General features: G+C 48.1%; 1 protein-coding gene across 1 annotated transcript in view; it reads right to left on the reverse strand.

Annotated features, from left to right (window-relative positions):
- LOC112250157 (afadin-like) overlaps positions 1–16,972 on the reverse strand; it is a 122,918-nt gene that overhangs the window by 28,984 nt on the left and 76,962 nt on the right. The window contains 15 exon segments of the mRNA XM_042321682.1: positions 890–970; positions 2,558–2,661; positions 2,965–3,163; positions 3,561–3,704; positions 3,972–4,237; positions 5,640–5,734; positions 7,227–7,372; positions 8,536–8,556; positions 9,797–10,002; positions 11,520–11,581; positions 12,061–12,152; positions 12,344–12,413; positions 15,096–15,349; positions 15,481–15,575; positions 16,378–16,422. Coding sequence (XP_042177616.1) covers positions 890–970; positions 2,558–2,661; positions 2,965–3,163; positions 3,561–3,704; positions 3,972–4,237; positions 5,640–5,734; positions 7,227–7,372; positions 8,536–8,556; positions 9,797–10,002; positions 11,520–11,581; positions 12,061–12,152; positions 12,344–12,413; positions 15,096–15,349; positions 15,481–15,575; positions 16,378–16,422 — 1,880 coding nt within the window.

The raw sequence follows: 16,972 nt of genomic DNA on the forward strand, positions 1-16,972 counted from the left end.
ACGCGTCAAAATCATTGCCAATGGAGTAGTCCGCAACGCGGCGTTGGGGATGTTGCACTAGGCTGTGATGTGCTTTACCGCATGGTGGTACAAACTACAAAGCTAACCACTTGGCTAGTTAGCCTAGCTTCCCCTTTCCAGCTAATTATTTCACATTCAACTGACCAGCAACATTTTTTGCATGGAGGCCCCGGTAGCAATCAGTGCTTTGGTGGAACAGGGCAGAGAGCCCAGCGACAGGCAAAATGACCTTCTCCTCCAGGCTGCAAATGTTTCTGCAGCCTTACGAAGCACATGTGCATCAAGTAGCGAAAATTTGGACTAGACATCCGGCAAAACGTATACACATCTGGTGGACATACAGCATAAAGCCCCCAGAAACACACTCAAATTAACCCACACAGACCAACCCGGGTCAGACCTGGGCTATAATGGTGCCAGCTGAAACATGACAGTGAAATTTTTTACACACACACACCATTATCCGGAGTTACGGCAGACTAATGCAGTAAACAACCACAGAAGAGAACCCAGTACAACCTAAGGCTCTTATATCAATCCACACCAACACTGTTAGAAACAGCATGTTCCACCGGCAATGTTGTTGAACTGAAAATGAGGACACCTTCAGGCAGGTTCTTGACAACGATTGAGAGAAGGGCTTATTTTGGATTATTTATGTGTTCACCAGGCAGTAGTCATCAAGTCTGCTTGAGCATGGACGCAACAAATGTTTCTGGGTTATTTCTTAATTGAATCTGTGTATTTCACATCACTCACATAACACTTCCCTTCCAGCCAGGAAGTCACAAACCTCTTCCAGGAGCACTAGTGGGTATCGACAAAAACCTTATCAATAATGAAAGGAAAGGATTGAAAGATGTCTTACCTTGGCAGCCACAATGCTGAGGCCCATGCCATTGTGCTTCTTCAGGGTGACCGTCACAACTTCCGGTTCCTTCCGCATTTGCTGCAACGAGAGGACACAGCTTAGAGAGCGTTAGCTTAGGAAAAACGTGCTTCTACAGGGCTCTCAGAGCTGGGAGCGCTCTCCTGGACGTTTCTTAGGCAGAATGAGGCGCTGGATGAGGGAGCAGAGGGATAGGCGCAGAGCAGGGTCGTCATACAGAGAGAGAGCTGGGTTGGGGCGACCGCAATGAGAAATGGCGGGGGCTGGAGAGGAGTCAAGAATGAAAGCCACATGCGCTTGGCTCCAGAGGATCTCAATGGGATCGTTTAAAAAGAGGGCTGCCTGGGAGCAGGGTGGGGAGAGCGGGAGAGGGCAGGGCTTTCCACACAGACTGCCTCTCGTCCCTATGGCACTGAACACATTGAGACTCAACAGCCCCAAAGACACAAACAACTCTTCGCTCATCTGCTGAGCTATGCTGTACATCCACATAGTTCAGAGACAGAGAGTGGATACAAAGCCACATTAAGTAACAGGGATCTAGTGGCAGTTCTCATCGTGTGATGTGGTGTAGAACAAGTCTTTCTGAATGCCATTGGAGTGATTTCACCAAGTGCTAGAGGGCAGGGCAATGGTGATGCAGGGTTCAGCTGGCTACAATGAGTAAAGAAAACATTCATTCAGACAACAGATATTCTGCAGTAAGAGACTAACTCTTAAATCAAACACCTGCCAGCGAGAGCATCTCCAGAGAGAAATAGTTTTTAGGATGACAAAAGTCTGACTGCACTAGACTAGCTATAGTAACACCTCCTGTCTGGACTAGTGATCAGGGAAACCTACCCGTTGTTGTCCTCTGGGATCCCCTGTCTGTCTCTGTGTGTCTTATTAACCCTGTAATGGCTGCTAACAGCGGGACTCTATGGAACACTAGAGTAGTGATTCTGGAGCAATGCGGTGGAAACATGAGGCGGGGTGCCGGGGTCGCCCTGCCTGGCACACGACCAAGAGGCCATTAATCAAAACCTCAGCGGTGCTTAAGCGGTTTGGGCGCCCTCCTCCTCTTCCCAGTCCCTTTACTAGTGTGGGGGCTGGGGCTAATGCCAACCCTGATTTGAGGTTTGAACCATGAAAAAGGAGAGCTGGGGGGGAAAAAAACAGGGCCATTATACAGGAAGCAGTGTAATTTCTTTTTTTGTGTGATTAGGGTGAGAAGGGTATAATTTACTGCTTTTCCAGAGCTCTCTGGTCACTTATTGGCCTCTGTGGTGTAATTGGTGTTGATTGAAATCGAGCAGTAGGAAGTGTGTGTGTGTGTGTGTGTGTGTGTGTGTGTGTGTGTGTGTGTGTGTGTTAGTGTTAAGTAGAGTAGGGCAGAACAGTGATTGCATGACAGAAGCATGGGACATTAACGTTTTCCATACGATCGTTGGAAACAAGTGATGCCAAAACATTAAGCCACAAACAGAGAATTTGAGTAATTGAAATATTCAAGTGTTCTAAACAGCTAAAATCAGCAGCCTATTCATTCCTCTGTGCTTCTCTGTTACTTAGTAATATGGTGGCTAATGTATAAGGACATGTCTGCGTCTCAATGTAATGGTGTCCTGCATAGTCCTAAGCTGTAACGGTTGGAGGGACACCTACCAGGTCTGAGTTGTCTGCAGAGAAGTGGCTGTCGCAGTCGACTCCTTCAAAGTGGATGGTCCAGGTCCCAGGGGAGCGCGGGTGAGGGGTTAGCCGACAGAATCCTGCACAGGACACGAGAGGAAATCACAGTTATCTTCTTCTACTTAGTACAGATCTGAGACTACATTTACACGGCAGCAGGAACAGCTCTTGGAATCTCTCTCAAACACTCTGATGAGGACAGGAGCAAACAGCTCTCCAGTCTCCTCTTACATAGCTATTACATTCCACTGCCTACACGTCAACAAAACAAACACAGGCCAGCCCAGCCTCTGATTGGTTCACAACTTTAGGTTTAGACAGAACACAACCGGTGTGACATTCCGAAATAGAGTGTATTTTTGTATCCTCCTCCACACAAGTACCTCTCTGACAAAGGGGGTCCAGGAACTCCTGGAATCCGTTGGGAATGTTCCTCACAACGTCGCAGGAGTAGCCGTCCTCGGGCAGCAGGAAGGGCAGCTGCAGGTCAGGGTCCTCCTCTAGCTGGACCTCTCGGCCGTCGCTACGAGCCAGCTCATCTGCTGTGTTCTCCGCCACGGCAACCACGTGGTCTATAAGCTCCTATAGGGGGAGACACCAGATGGACCAATGGGGGTTTCGTTACATCAGGGGAGAGGGATGTGTGTAATAGTCCTTTGACTGTTTCCTCAATATTCCACAAAGTAGAAACAGCAACCTGGACTGGAAAAGGGAGCTAGGAAGATCAGTCAAGCGGTGAGCTTAGCTAATGTTTACCCCAAAATAACAGCTCAAACTCCAACACATGACAACTATGGGAGGAGACTTGTGTTAAGCAATACTTCAAACCGCAAACCCCCATTTCTCCACTTCAGTCATTCATTGTATCCCTAGTGTGTGAGTGCGCACGTGAATAGAGGAGTGCGCACGTGAATAGAGGAGTGCGCACGTGAATAGAGGAGTGCGCACGTGAATAGAGGAGCGTATAGTCATGTCTTACTGGGGGGATGTAAGGCTCGTCGGGAGCACAGTGGTAGTTGGTCATGAGGGCGTTGAGCTGCAGGGAGTTCAGCTTGAAGCAGGTGTTGTGGATGTTCTGCACATCTTGCATGGAGTACTTGTCCATGGTGAGGAGAGTCGTAGCCTGGGGAGGAACAACAGAACAGAGTACAATTAATGACAGAGAAAGACTTGATTTATAGTGACCTTTTGTCCACGCTGAAGTCCTTCCCCTACAACTTTCCATAGGAACAACGGCTCCTAAAGCATCACCCAGAGCTGCTGACAAGTATTCAATAACAACCATTCTTCTGAGGTGGAAGAGCCTGCCCTGCCTACAGTAAGTCACCATATGGAAAACAGTGGGTAGCTAACAGGTGTGCCATGCTGGACAAAGATAGGTGGATCATACCTGTACGATGCGACTGAGGTGGCAGTCAGCAGCCAGCTCCAGGCCCTGTTTCTCTGCCCAGGCCTCGATGTGGCTGAGCTGCTGGCGGAGGATGGCGCCCCAGTAGTGTGAACACAGTCCAGAGTCAGCCTCCATCACCAGCTTGTTGAACAGCCACATGTTGATGAAGTGGAAGAGCTGGGAGAACAGCTGGATGGTCAGCGCCGCGTTGACACGGCAACGACGCAGCAGCGACATGGCGCCCGTCAGGGTGTGCAAAACATCCTCTACGTGGGGAGAGAGAGAGATGGAGGATGAGGAAGAGGGGAAGGAAGAGGAATGTCTTTTTACATTTCCACTACTGCTGGAGTACTTAGTGAATAACCAGTCCACCAAGGTTTCAATTGATTTCTATACACTATGTCCCCACTAGAGGGCTCACTTTAAAAAGCAAGCCGAGTGACATACGGTGTAGCTGTGAATGTAAATAAACTCTGCATAAAAAGAAACGGACCTTTTTCAGGACCTTGTCTTTCAAAGATAATTCGTAAAAATCAAAATAACTTCACAGATCTTCATTGTAAAGTGTTTAAACACTGTTTCCCATGCTTGTTCAGTGAGCCATAAACAATTAATGAACATGCACCTGTGGAACAGTCATTAAGACACTAACAGCTTACAGCCGGTAGGCATTTAAGGTCACAGTTATGAAAACTTAGGACACTGAAGAGGCCTTTCTACTGACTCTAAAAAACACCAAAAGACAGATGCCCAGGGTCCCTGCTCATCTGCGTGAACATGCCTTAGGCATGATGCAAGGAGGCATGAGGACTGCAGATGTGGCCAGGGCAATAAATTGCAATGTCCGTACTGTGAGACGCCTAAGACAGCGCTACAGGGAGACAGGAAAGACAGCTGATCGTCCTCGCAGTGGCAGACCACGTGTACAACACCTGCACAGGATCGGTACATCCGAACATCACACCTGCGGGACAGGTACAAGATGGCAACAACTGTCCGATTTACACCAGGAACGCACAATCCCTCCATCAGTGCTCAGACTGTCCGCAATAGGCTGAGAGAGTCTGGACAGAGGGCTTGTAAGGCCTGTTGTAAGGCAGGTCCTCAACACACATCACTGACAACAACGTCGCCTATGGGCACAAACCCACCGTCGCTGGGCCAGACAGGACTGGCAAAAAGTGCTCTTCACCGACAAGTCGCGGTTTTGTCTCACCAATGGTGATGGTCAGATTCGCGTGATGGAAGGAATGAGTGTTACATAGAGGCCTGTACTCTGGAGTGGGATCGATTTGGAGGTGGAGGGTTCGTCATGGTCTGTGGCGGTGTGTCACAGCATCATCGGACTGAGCTTGTTGTCATTGCAGGTAGAGATACTGACTTACTTTTGATTTTGACCCCCCTTTTGTTCAGGGACACATTATTCAATTTCTGTTAGTCACATGTCTGTGGAACTTGTTCAGTTTATGTCTCAGTTGTTGAATCTTGTTATGTTCATGCAAATATTTACATGTTAAGTTTGCTGAAAATAAACAGTTGACAGTAAGGAGGACTTTTTTTGTTTTTGCTGAGTTTCCAAATATAACAGTATCCCCCCACTGTGGCCTGGATGAGTTTAATATATACACAGTAAGAGTGTCAGACCGTGTATGAACAGAGGGGAGTCACCTATTTTGGGCCTTTGAGGGTTCTGTTCCTCTGGGTCGTCCAGGAAGGCAGGCATGTAGTTACTCAGGTCAGACTGCAGACACTGGACCAGGTACCTGAGATAACACAACACATTGGTTCTGTACGGTCCACACGGATATGGATGAACAAAAAGACACATACAATGCATATACGTCCACCTACATGAAGTCAAACACACATACGTTCCCTTGTCCTGAGAGCAACACTTGTCCTGAGAGCAACACTTGTCCTGAGAGCAACACTTGTCCTGAGAGCAACACTTGTCCTGAGAGCAACACTTGTCCTGAGAGCAACACTTGTCCTGAGAGCAACACTTGTCCTGAGAGCAACACTTGTCCTGAGAGCAACACTTGTCCTGAGAGCAACACTTGTCCTGAGAGCAACACACGTCCTGAGAGCAACACACGTCCTGAGAGCAACACACGTCCTGAGAGCAACACACGTCCTGAGAGCAACACACGTCCTGAGAGCAACACACGTCCTGAGAGCAACACACGTCCTGAGAGCAACACACGTCCTGAGAGCAACACACGTCCTGAGAGCAACACACACACATAAAAGACAGATATACAGAAGAATGCAGAAACGTGCACACACACACACACACCTAACGGGACTTCCTCTGGAATCCCACAGTAAACCAGTGGTCTGGCCTGGCCGGCACGGCCACCGCTCTGCTCTGGGAAAAAGACAAAGCACCAGTTGTTTCAGCTAGCCATTCCAGGGAGCAGCGAGCAGAACAGGGGAACGGGAGAGCCGTGGAAACGGTTTTTACTGGGACCTTTCCCCTCTCCCCAGGCCCATACAGCCCTGCTCCAGCCTGGCCAACAAGCCAGGCCCAAGACATTCCACATATTCACAGCTCCCCTTTGTGTTCCTGCATCCACACACAGACTCCAGAAACAGTACGGACAAGGGCTAGATTTACTTCCTCCAGATCCTTACATGGTCCGAGCTGAAGCAACACAATTATCTTGCTTAACCCCCTGTCCCTTGGCTATTTTTATTGCTCATGGGACAGCTCAGGCAGAAGTTAGCATGGGCCGCTAACCACTAGCTACGACATTGTGAACGAGGGCCATTTTTCCATGGGCAGCAGACATCTATATTTTGTTTTCCACTCAGGAGAATCGATGCCAGCAATGGCAGGGTACTTCACATTTTGATCTAGAATTAGCATAATAATTGTCCAATCATACTATTACTCACATGTGGTTTGAGTTAGCCCTGATGGCGTACATGCAGACATGACATACACAGGATTGACAGGGTAGTGTGGGCTGCTGCACCGTGTGACTAGCACACAAACAGAGCTGGGAGCAAGATAAGGTAAAGCCTGGTCTCCAGGTCATGGGTGAGAGAAAGTGGGGGGCAGAGAAGTGATCAGAAGAGGGACAGGAACAAGAAGTGGGAATGATGGGGAAAAGAGGAGTGGAAAGAAGACAAACCGGGGCATTTAAAGAGGCTGGCCAAGAAGACGGAGGAGCATCGAACTACAGAGAGGAGAGGACCAGACGTTAGGAAAGAGACGGGGCCAGAGGGGAGGCAGGAAGTCGGGGCACTCACTTGAAGGCCATCTGGACAAGGTGTGCCAGCACGTCCTGGGCGTCCAGTGTGATGCGCGACAGATCCTTGTCCTGCTTGATGAAGTTGAGCAGCTCTGAGGCATTGGCCATCCAGAAAGCCAGGGCCCCCGCAATGTTCTTCTGCTTCTGAAATACACCAATCACAGAGCAGGACAGACCGAGAGAGAGAGAGCAGGGGGTCAGAGAGGAGGTATAGACAGACACAGGGTGAAGGGGGGACTTTCTCAGACTCACAGCCATGAGCAGTAGCAGCACTCAAGGGATAGACTCGTGCACCTGCCACCCTACCCCACCCAAATCCAAGATGTCCAGAACCAGACACTGGCCCCCAGTTATAGCCTCTTACAGAGGGTCAGTTTTGGAGGGGGGGGAAACTGACGTTAGAACAGTGCCTACAGGAAATGTAATTCCACTTTTATTTTCTTGCTAGCTTCTGTGTGGAGCAGTTCCCTGCATGTCCTGATATAAATGCGGTCTACTTCCTCTAGCAGTAGCTACTGCATCTCTGCAAGGGGACCACATTCCACATCAACCAGTATACAAACAAATACTGGCCTGGGATGGACATTCAGCTCAGTTCTCATGTATTTTAGCCTGTGATGCGGTTCTTGAACACCTCTAACATGTAGCAGAGATAAACAGGATTAAACTGAACAGGCTGCTAAAGCTTTAGAGCCCAGTGTCTGGTCTGTGTGATGAGCTAATGTCAATGTCCCCTTAACACAAGGAATAAGGGATACACAAGGTCCTCCCCGACTTGTCTCGGCCGGCGCTGGTCCGTGTGTATTCCGCACTCGTCTATCCCCACAAAGAAACGACAACACCCCCACTTCAGAACGGCCACAGGACAGAACGCATCCAAAAGAACAACCATGTCAAACCACAGACAAAATAAAAAATGGAGAAGGGAAAATTCAACAAAAGCAAAAGAACGTTGGGGTTTGTCTCTCATCCACACTGAAGTGCAGTAAAGCATGAGGTCACATGGAAATTACAATTATTTCAATGTTGCCACAATCAGAGATTTGTTGTTGGTTTTAGTACCACATGTTCCAGGTTGAAGGATAAATGAGGGTTATTGTGTTGGTGTTTTAGAGTCCAGCTGTTGGAGAAGGGATTATTTGGCTGTTGGAGAAGGGATTGTTTGGTTGAGGGGTTTTTGGTTTCTGTTATGGAGAAAAGAAGCATGGAGGACTGAGCGAAGCTTGACTGAGACGATAGAGGGCGAGACTGAGTGAGAGATGAGAGAGAGAGCGCTCTCTCCCCGAGCAACGTGTTAGGTGTCCTACCTGGTCCGCTTCAGGAATCTCCTGTCACAGAGGTGAGGGGGGAAACAGACAGACATCCCACAGGACAGAGAAAGACTGTCAACAAAAGCCATGGCATGGACAGATTCACACACAGGTATGTCAACAGAGCACAACACACAGCACTCACACACACAAATGGTCATGTGAAATACACATGAACTCCACTTTGGTAGTGTATGGGAAATGCCTTTTCCTTTAAACATAGCAAGAGAAGGCACAGACTCTACTGGCAGAAACTAGTTTTGAATGTACCCACAATTCTGTTCCCTGTAGGAGGCAGGGACATTGCTGTGCAGATTGATTATTTAAGGAACACAGATTATATTACCAATGTCCCTCATGAAGGTTTAAGACTTGAATTTCCAAAATCATCAGGATGATTTCTATAAGACACACACAGAGCAACGCAGACAGATATCCCTAATGCTCCTGCACTGTGTGTGTCTAGTATGTGTCTGTGACAGACACTGTCAGTGTGTAGACAGATAATCATCTACCTATTAACAGACTACAATCGGTATGTAAATTGAGTGTCTAAGGTTGTATATTGACAGGATGAGGAATCCCATGAGAACTGACCAGACAAACAGGTCATAAACTCACACCATATTAGAGTGCTGTGAGGAGTCAGTCAAACTCTGCTAGGTTTGATTGTTTTGGACTATTTGGGCCATTTCTGTTTTTCACACATAACTCAGGGTTGGTGTCCCAGAGTATGGGTATTACTGCTACACTAGTACAAAATGTCATTTGGGTTTTGTGCTGGCTGAGAGTGCTTTTCGAACACCACAATGATCCTGTATTTCAGTGTGTTTCAGTGAATACATTAGGGAGGGGGACACAGAGACGCTGGACACACAGACATAACATGGGCTTCACGCCTCTACAAATTATTCCGTGGAAATGACCTGGTTGAATAAACCAAGAGAAATCTTACAAAATACTACGACTACCGGGACGACTACCTAGTCAGCTACAGGGTTTGGGATTTTCTTTGGGGTTTTGTTTCGGTCCTGGGTCACCTGTATCTCTAGAGGGAAGTAAAAATAACTAATCAAAAGAAAAACATAATAGTGCAGAGAACAAAAGTATTTTTGTCAGAGTGTCCTTTTTCCAGGCAAGTGGCTGAGGATATAACGTGGTCATATACACACCAAACCCAGGCCTTAAACCTTGAATGTCCTCCTAATTAGAATGAGGAGGAGAAAAAATATGGCGAGGAGGCAGGATGGACACTCACCTGGATGACTCCTTCCATCATGCTCACCATCTTGTTGACGATGGCTATGACTTTGTGGGTGCGCTCCGAGGGGCCGATGTCGGGCCGGTAGTGGCTGGACATGACGTAGCGACAGGTCATGTACAACACGTAGGTGGGGGACAGCTTGAAGTGCACCGTGGAGCTGTTGGTGTAGTTGATGATGGCCGTCAGGAAGGTATCTTCGGCTGGAGGGTGCATGGTGGGGGCAAGGAGGGTGACAACGGTGCGGTGTGAGTTCACGTGACACAGGCAGATGGGTCAGTCCTGATTTTGCTACAGGAGTGACTGTGTGCATGTTTGTATGTTTACAGAAGGGCCTTGTGATAACATTGTCCCCAACCCTGGCTTCCTGGTTCCCCACCAGGGGCTGTTTATAGTGTATTGTGAGAGAGTTGTGAGAGAGCAACCCCTCCCCTGATATTAGAAATCAAAGGCCTCTGCTCTCTCTGCTCCACGGCCAAACACATAAGCTCACACAACTCCAAATACACAAAGACTGATTTCAGCCGGGCCCAAGACTAGAGTCCACAAACAAGGTTCTGCATATAATAGGGCTTGAAAGGCAAGTTAAAATGGCTTAAACCAATAAAGCTATGCCAAAGGGGGAGCGGGAGAGCCCATCACACACATCAGAAGTAGCAGTACATTCAGTGTGTGTTCATTGGAGAATCATTGCATGTCATTCACAGAACAAACTGGTGGGTTTGGCTCCCTATTGATTAGAAGGTAATCAACCAATTGCTCGATCAAGAGAGAGAAGGAGAGAGAGAAAGAGAGAGAGCGAGAGAAAGAGCGAGCGAGAGAGGAAGAGAGCGAGAGAGAAAGAGAGCGAGAGAGAAAGAGAGCGAGAGAGAAAGAGAGCGAGAGAGAGAAAGAGCCCTGCATGCTACCACCTGCTATTTTCACAGCCTGACTAATTCATGTCGACAGTCATATTTCAGTTAATGTTGACATGACCGTGTTCAATAAAACCACTAGGGGCAGTGGACAACATTAAAAGCCAGTTGGCGGCAGCTTGCAGACAATGAGTCAATACCTTTCAGACACCAGCTAAATGCACTGTAGCAAGATGGTGTGGATGGCCTTTATCTAGTTATCACAATTACTAAACTACACAGCAGGTATAGAGAGAGATATTACTAAACTACACAGCAGGTATAGAGAGAGATATTACTAAACTACACAGCAGGTATAGAGAGATATTACTAAACTACACAGCAGGTATAGAGAGATATTACTAAACTACACAGCAGGTATAGAGAGAGATATTACTAAACTACACAGCAGGTATAGAGAGATATTACTAAACTACACAGCAGGTATAGAGAGATATTACTAAACTACACAGCAAGTATAGAGAGAGATATTACTAAACTACACAGCAAGTATAGAGAGAGATATTACTAAACTACACAGCAGGTACAGAGAGATATTACTAAACTACACAGCAGGTACAGAGAGATATTACTAAACTACACAGCAGGTACAGAGAGAGATATTACTAAACTACACAGCAGGTACAGAGAGATATTACTAAACTACACAGCAGGTACAGAGAGAGATATTACTAAACTACACAGCAGGTATAGAGGGAGATGGTAAGAGAGACTCAAATAGAGTGAGAGAAGAGAAAAAGCTAGAAAGAAAGAGAGAAAGAAGGGCAGAGTGAGCCAGTACTCTGCTCCAGCAGAGAAGGACTCACAGTTGTCCCTGAACTCGATGCTGGCCGGCAGCGTCACTTCTGGGCTCAGGCTGTCCTGGGACCTGCAGGAAGGACAGAGGCTCTCAGTACAGCACCACGCCTGTTCACCCCGCCATTAACGTGTGTATGTGTGTGCCCTGCGATCTGTATTATTGATGAGGGGCCCCAGTGCAGCTCAGTGAGGCTCGGGTTTCCCCTGGTTCACAAGGCATGGCTGGAGATGGTGTGTCCGACAGAGCAGGGGACTGTAGCGTGACAGAGTTATCACTGCTCTCTAGGCAGCACCACTGTAAACACAGATGCTGTCTCGAGTAGCAGTTGACCTTGCTTCAACTGAGTTAACTAGAGTGGAGATTTCATTTACATTAAGCAGACACTCTTATCCAGAGGGATTTACAGAAGTAAGTGCATTCATTTTCATACTGGTCCCCCGTGGGAATCGAACCCACAACCCTGGCGTTGCAAGCGCCATGTTCTACCAACTGAGCTACTAATGTCCCCATTAATTCATTGATTCCAGGTGTGTGTGTGTGTGTCTCACCTGCTGTCCTGCTGCTCCCCGCGGATCATGGGTTTGACCATGCCTCTCTCGCTGCCGTTGGCTGAACGCTCCATTTCCAGCTTCCCTGAGCTCTGCAGTAACACAGCAATACACTTCATGGTGGAATGTTCTGCTGCCCAACGATGGCACTAAGATCCCTCAAACACAGCAACTACACACACAACATATGAAACACACTGACCGCAATCACATACAACCACCACACACGTAATGCTGAGAACACCAAGGGACACACATTGACATGGAGGGGGAGCTACTGTACCTTGCTGGTGGAGAGGGCCGTCCCACTGTGGAGGTCCCCTTGCAGGTCAAAGGTCGTCTCAGGAACACTTCTGCTTGACAGATGGGCCAGAAAGAGAGAGGTGGCCAGAAAGAGAGAGACAATAAGCTCAAGGACAGAACATCTCCCAGGCAGAGCAGGAGGGACTTTCATTACTGGGAGAGAATGACAGGAGCTCAGATATAATCCACAGCACCACACACACACACCAGGCGACACACACGAGCACACACACTAGGCGCATGCACACACGCACGTACGCACACACCAAACGCACACCCACACCCACCAGGCGCACGTACGCAGACACACACACACACCAGACGCAAAGACAGAGCTGTCTGTTCTAAAGAAAAGGACTTACTATTTCATATGCTGACCCATGACAAGAGGACACACACATCCTGATCTCTACAGTACAGCCATACAGACTGCCCTGAGGGGAACATGTGACTGTAGCCTCTCTTACTGAAAGCTGTGTAATTGACCAGAGAGGACTGGTTCAGGCCAATCACAACACAGTCCCATACTTAGAGCAAAACCCATAGTCTGAGTTTGAACTAAATTGGTGTCATTTGATTTCCATTGCTGTTCAAAGCCATTTGAGTTTTTGGAGGTCATGGAGCATGGAGGTCCCATAGCAAACATACGTGTCCCAATGTACAAGTAGCAAGAAATGCACCAGAACTGTCCCAAAAGTCCTCTGATCTATTCTCTTTTCCACTCCCTCGTTCCCTCTCTCACCCAGATGTCATCCTCTCTAACATCAGGCCACAGCATTAACGGTGGATTAGGGTTTATCACTACATCCACAAACATGAATAAATTAACCAGCCCAGCCAGCCAGCCAGCCCAAATGTTATACATCAAGCCAACGTGGCTGGTCAAATTAACATGGGAATTCTGTCCTTAGCCTAAAGCCCAGATATACACAGACTTAATGACTCTCTAATTAGTGGATCTACATCAACAGTCAGTCTCCACTCACCAAACGCACTCTAGAAGCCTAACGACTGATAACATGCTAATATAGTCATCTTCTTGAATCCTCATAAATCTACTGTCAATGAGAGCCTAGGTCATTCTCCAGTCATCTACTATAGCGTCCTCGCCCATGTGGTGGAGACGTCCTATCCAGCCATAGTCCACAAATGCAACACATTCTCCTCTGTGAGAAGTAGAAACCCTGCCACTGTCTAACCATAGGAAGACATTACTCTGTCTCACCTGGTAGTGTCCCCGTCCTGTTCTCTCTCCCCCTCGCTCTCTGGTTGGAGTAGTGTTTGTAGTGAGCAGAGGAGGCTGCAGCAGTGATCTGAGTGTGTGAGCGTGTGGGGCGCCAGGGTCCTGGTCCTCTCTGCCTCGTTAATGACACAGCACTGCAGGCCACACCCCAGCCAGCCAGCCCGGACTGATCAGATTAGAGTGTCCTTACAACAGCCCAAGCCTGGCAGGCAACCCAACTCTACCTCTTTACCCTCTTTTTCCCCATTCTGGCACTTCCGCTCCCTCTCTTCCCCCCCTCCTCTCTCTGCCCACCTCCTCTCTCTGCATCTCTTTTCGGCTCCCTCTCTCTGCAGCCAGAGTTAAATTAGAGCTAAACCTGCTGCACCCAGATGGCTCCTCCCCCTCCCGCCCACGTGGCATCTGTTTCCACGGCAGCGATGTGGTCAACTACGGGCTTAGAGTCACATCCCAACCCCAGGGAACGAATCTCTCACACACACACACACACACACACTAATACACCTTTTAGAAGGTCAGAATCCTGCAAAATGGAATTCAGCAGCACTAGGTTTTGACTAAAGATTCAACTATCAGAAGATAGTTTGGTGTACTAAGGACACAGGGTTCTAGACCAGAATGACTAGCAGGTAGGCCATGGCTGGGTTAAATGGCACTCTATTCCCTTTAAAGTAAATTGGTTTTCACCAGGACCCAGAGGGCTCTAGTTAAAAGTAGTGCACTATATAGGGAATAAGGCTCCAATAAGGATGCACATGTCATCTCTGGTGGCTGGCAGCTATGTGTAAACAGGAGGCTATGCTGTCATGGCCTGTTCAGAACACACCATTGTGCTGTTCAGTCAGGCAGCTGAGAGATGCATCCTGGGACTGATGACACTGGTTTCAGCCGGTCTCCGCTGCTTCCTGTCCCATTCACAGCCATTCCTGTCATCACCACTGGGATGAGCAAGCTAGCTTTCCAAATGTGTCTACATTCGTAGTGTACTGCAAGTGTGTGTGTGTGTCAAAGCCATGGGAAGTAAGGGGGGGTTGAGGGTGCCGCAGCACCCCCTAAAAATAAATAACCCCCCCCAGACCCATCTTGGTTGTAAAGATGGGGAGAGGTCTGTACGTAATAAAGAGATGCTCTGATGTTTTGAACCCACACTCCACAAAGCAGGTCCTACAGGCTCTAGTTTTATCTTATCTTGATTCTTGTCCAGTCATATGGTCAAGTGCTGCAAAGAAATACCTAGTTAAGCTGCATCCGGCCCAGAACAGAGCGGCACGACTTACTATTCATTGTAAATCAGACGGCTAATATTAATACTATACATGCCAGTCTGTCTTGGCTAAGAGTTGAGGAAAGACTGTCGCCATAGGCGTCGGCTAACGGGGATCTTTATAAATAAATAACAATTATTCTCGCGGCCACGCCGTGTGTGCGTGTGTGGGCGCGTGCGCCGGTGAGTGTATATGCTGGCGCCAACACCCCTCACCCCACCTACCCTGACTTGTGCCTGCCTCTCATCATCGGTCCGGGCCCTCCCTTGCCCATGCTGTGGTCGTAGCTGGGGTCCACAAACTTGAACACGTGGGAGGCGCCGAACTGCAGTGTGGCTCCGCTTCGCAGCACGGTGGTCTCGGTGACACGCTGGCCGTCCACGTAAGTCTCAGCCTCCAGACTGTGTGGTGTCACTGTCACCAAACCCTCCGTATGCATCAGTTTACAGTGGTGGGGCAGGATACCTGGACCAAACAGCTGGAGGAGAGGAGACACTCAGTATTACTAGACCTTTAGCTCAGATAACTAGCTGTCCAGTCTGCCATCGTAATTTACAGCTACATCAATGTAGCATGAGACAGACAGACAGACAAAGGGCAGGTCCTTACCTGGATGGAGCCGTCGTCTGTAGTGTCTGAGCCCACCTCAGTAACACTGTGCTGTAGGCGGTAGAGTTTCGGTTTGTCCCTGGAGTCTGAGCCGTCTATGGTGGAGACCAGGAGACAGTCAGTACTCACAATATGGAGGGACACACTCACTCACTCACTACATCACAGAGGGAGATTCTTACCAACACATGACAGAGTCATACACTTCACACACAAAATACATAAGAGGGGAAATAGACATACAAAACCCTGTTGTCATAACAACTTCCAGTAGACCAGATAATCTGTGTATTTTGATTAGTAAAAACAGATTTTTAGTAAAAGCAAAGCAGCAAATTAGTTAACAAGGGTGGGAAAAACATGTATCTTCTGAAAATCCTATGGGTTTTGTTAAAATCCTCATTTGCAAAAAGCACTTGCTATTGCTAAGCTCAATGTCTGGCAGGGGCCCTAAACGTGGCTTAGTGCAGTGGAGTTGACTTAAGGTCCCGTCCTAGATAGTGAGGCCCTTCTCTGATTGGCTGAGCCACTGATCAACAAGGCATTCAGGCCAGTAGCATTCAGTTGCCCACAGACACTGATCTAAGGTTTCCTTTCACAGAATTGTTATGGCGAGCATTTGGGGTGGAGAACCTGATCCTAGATCAATGCCGAAGGGAAACTTAGGAGATCAGGTAGGAGTTGACCCTAACAACTGACCACTGATACAAGGTCAGATAGATCTTTTGCCATCACAATAATGGTCAAAACTAAAATAACCAATAATCTTCAGGATAGTCTGATCCTAGATCTGTACTTAAGGGCAGGTTCAACCACAAGTCAACTTCTATCCAGAGAAACACAGCAGCAGATGGGTGTGGTGGTGGAGAGGAGGAGAGGCGTGGGTGGTAGGTTTACCTTCGTGGTGCCGATAGGTGTAGTAGCCATAGTGATTCCCCCTCCCTAGGTGAGCAGACATGCAGAGGCGGCAGCAGTAAGACACAGCAGTAAGACACAGCAGTAAGACACAGCAGTAGGTAGTAGCGACAGACAGAACACACCACAGGAAGCCAGGAGAGAGAAGACACAGCATGGGGTGTAAATGTTGCACCAAGGAGAAAACGCAGAGCCCTTCTTCGCCTCACACACTCACAGTAATAATCACCAATAAAAATACATTAAAAAATTGCAGAATCCACACTAACACACACAGCCTTCACCTAAACCCTCCACACACCTTGAATCACTATCCTGCAAAAAGAGCAGATAACCCTTGCCTGGGAGACACACTTTTGTGGCAATGTAAGCAAACAGGTTGCAAAATTTCTAATCTTTTAAGTACTAATCAAATCCCTGAGGTTAAAAATGGTTCTGAGAGACAGGGTTAGTGCACTGCATGGTTGGTCAGGGGAGCAGAGAGAGAGAGTGAGAGAGAAAGAGAGGGTCAGTGGAAACAGGCAGCTGTTAGGGCCAGCCCATTAGTGAGGACTGACCATCGTACTGGACCCAACAC

The sequence above is a fragment of the Oncorhynchus tshawytscha genome, linkage group LG05 (genome assembly GCF_018296145.1).
Source record: "Oncorhynchus tshawytscha isolate Ot180627B linkage group LG05, Otsh_v2.0, whole genome shotgun sequence".
Taxonomy (NCBI): Eukaryota; Metazoa; Chordata; class Actinopteri; order Salmoniformes; family Salmonidae; genus Oncorhynchus; species Oncorhynchus tshawytscha.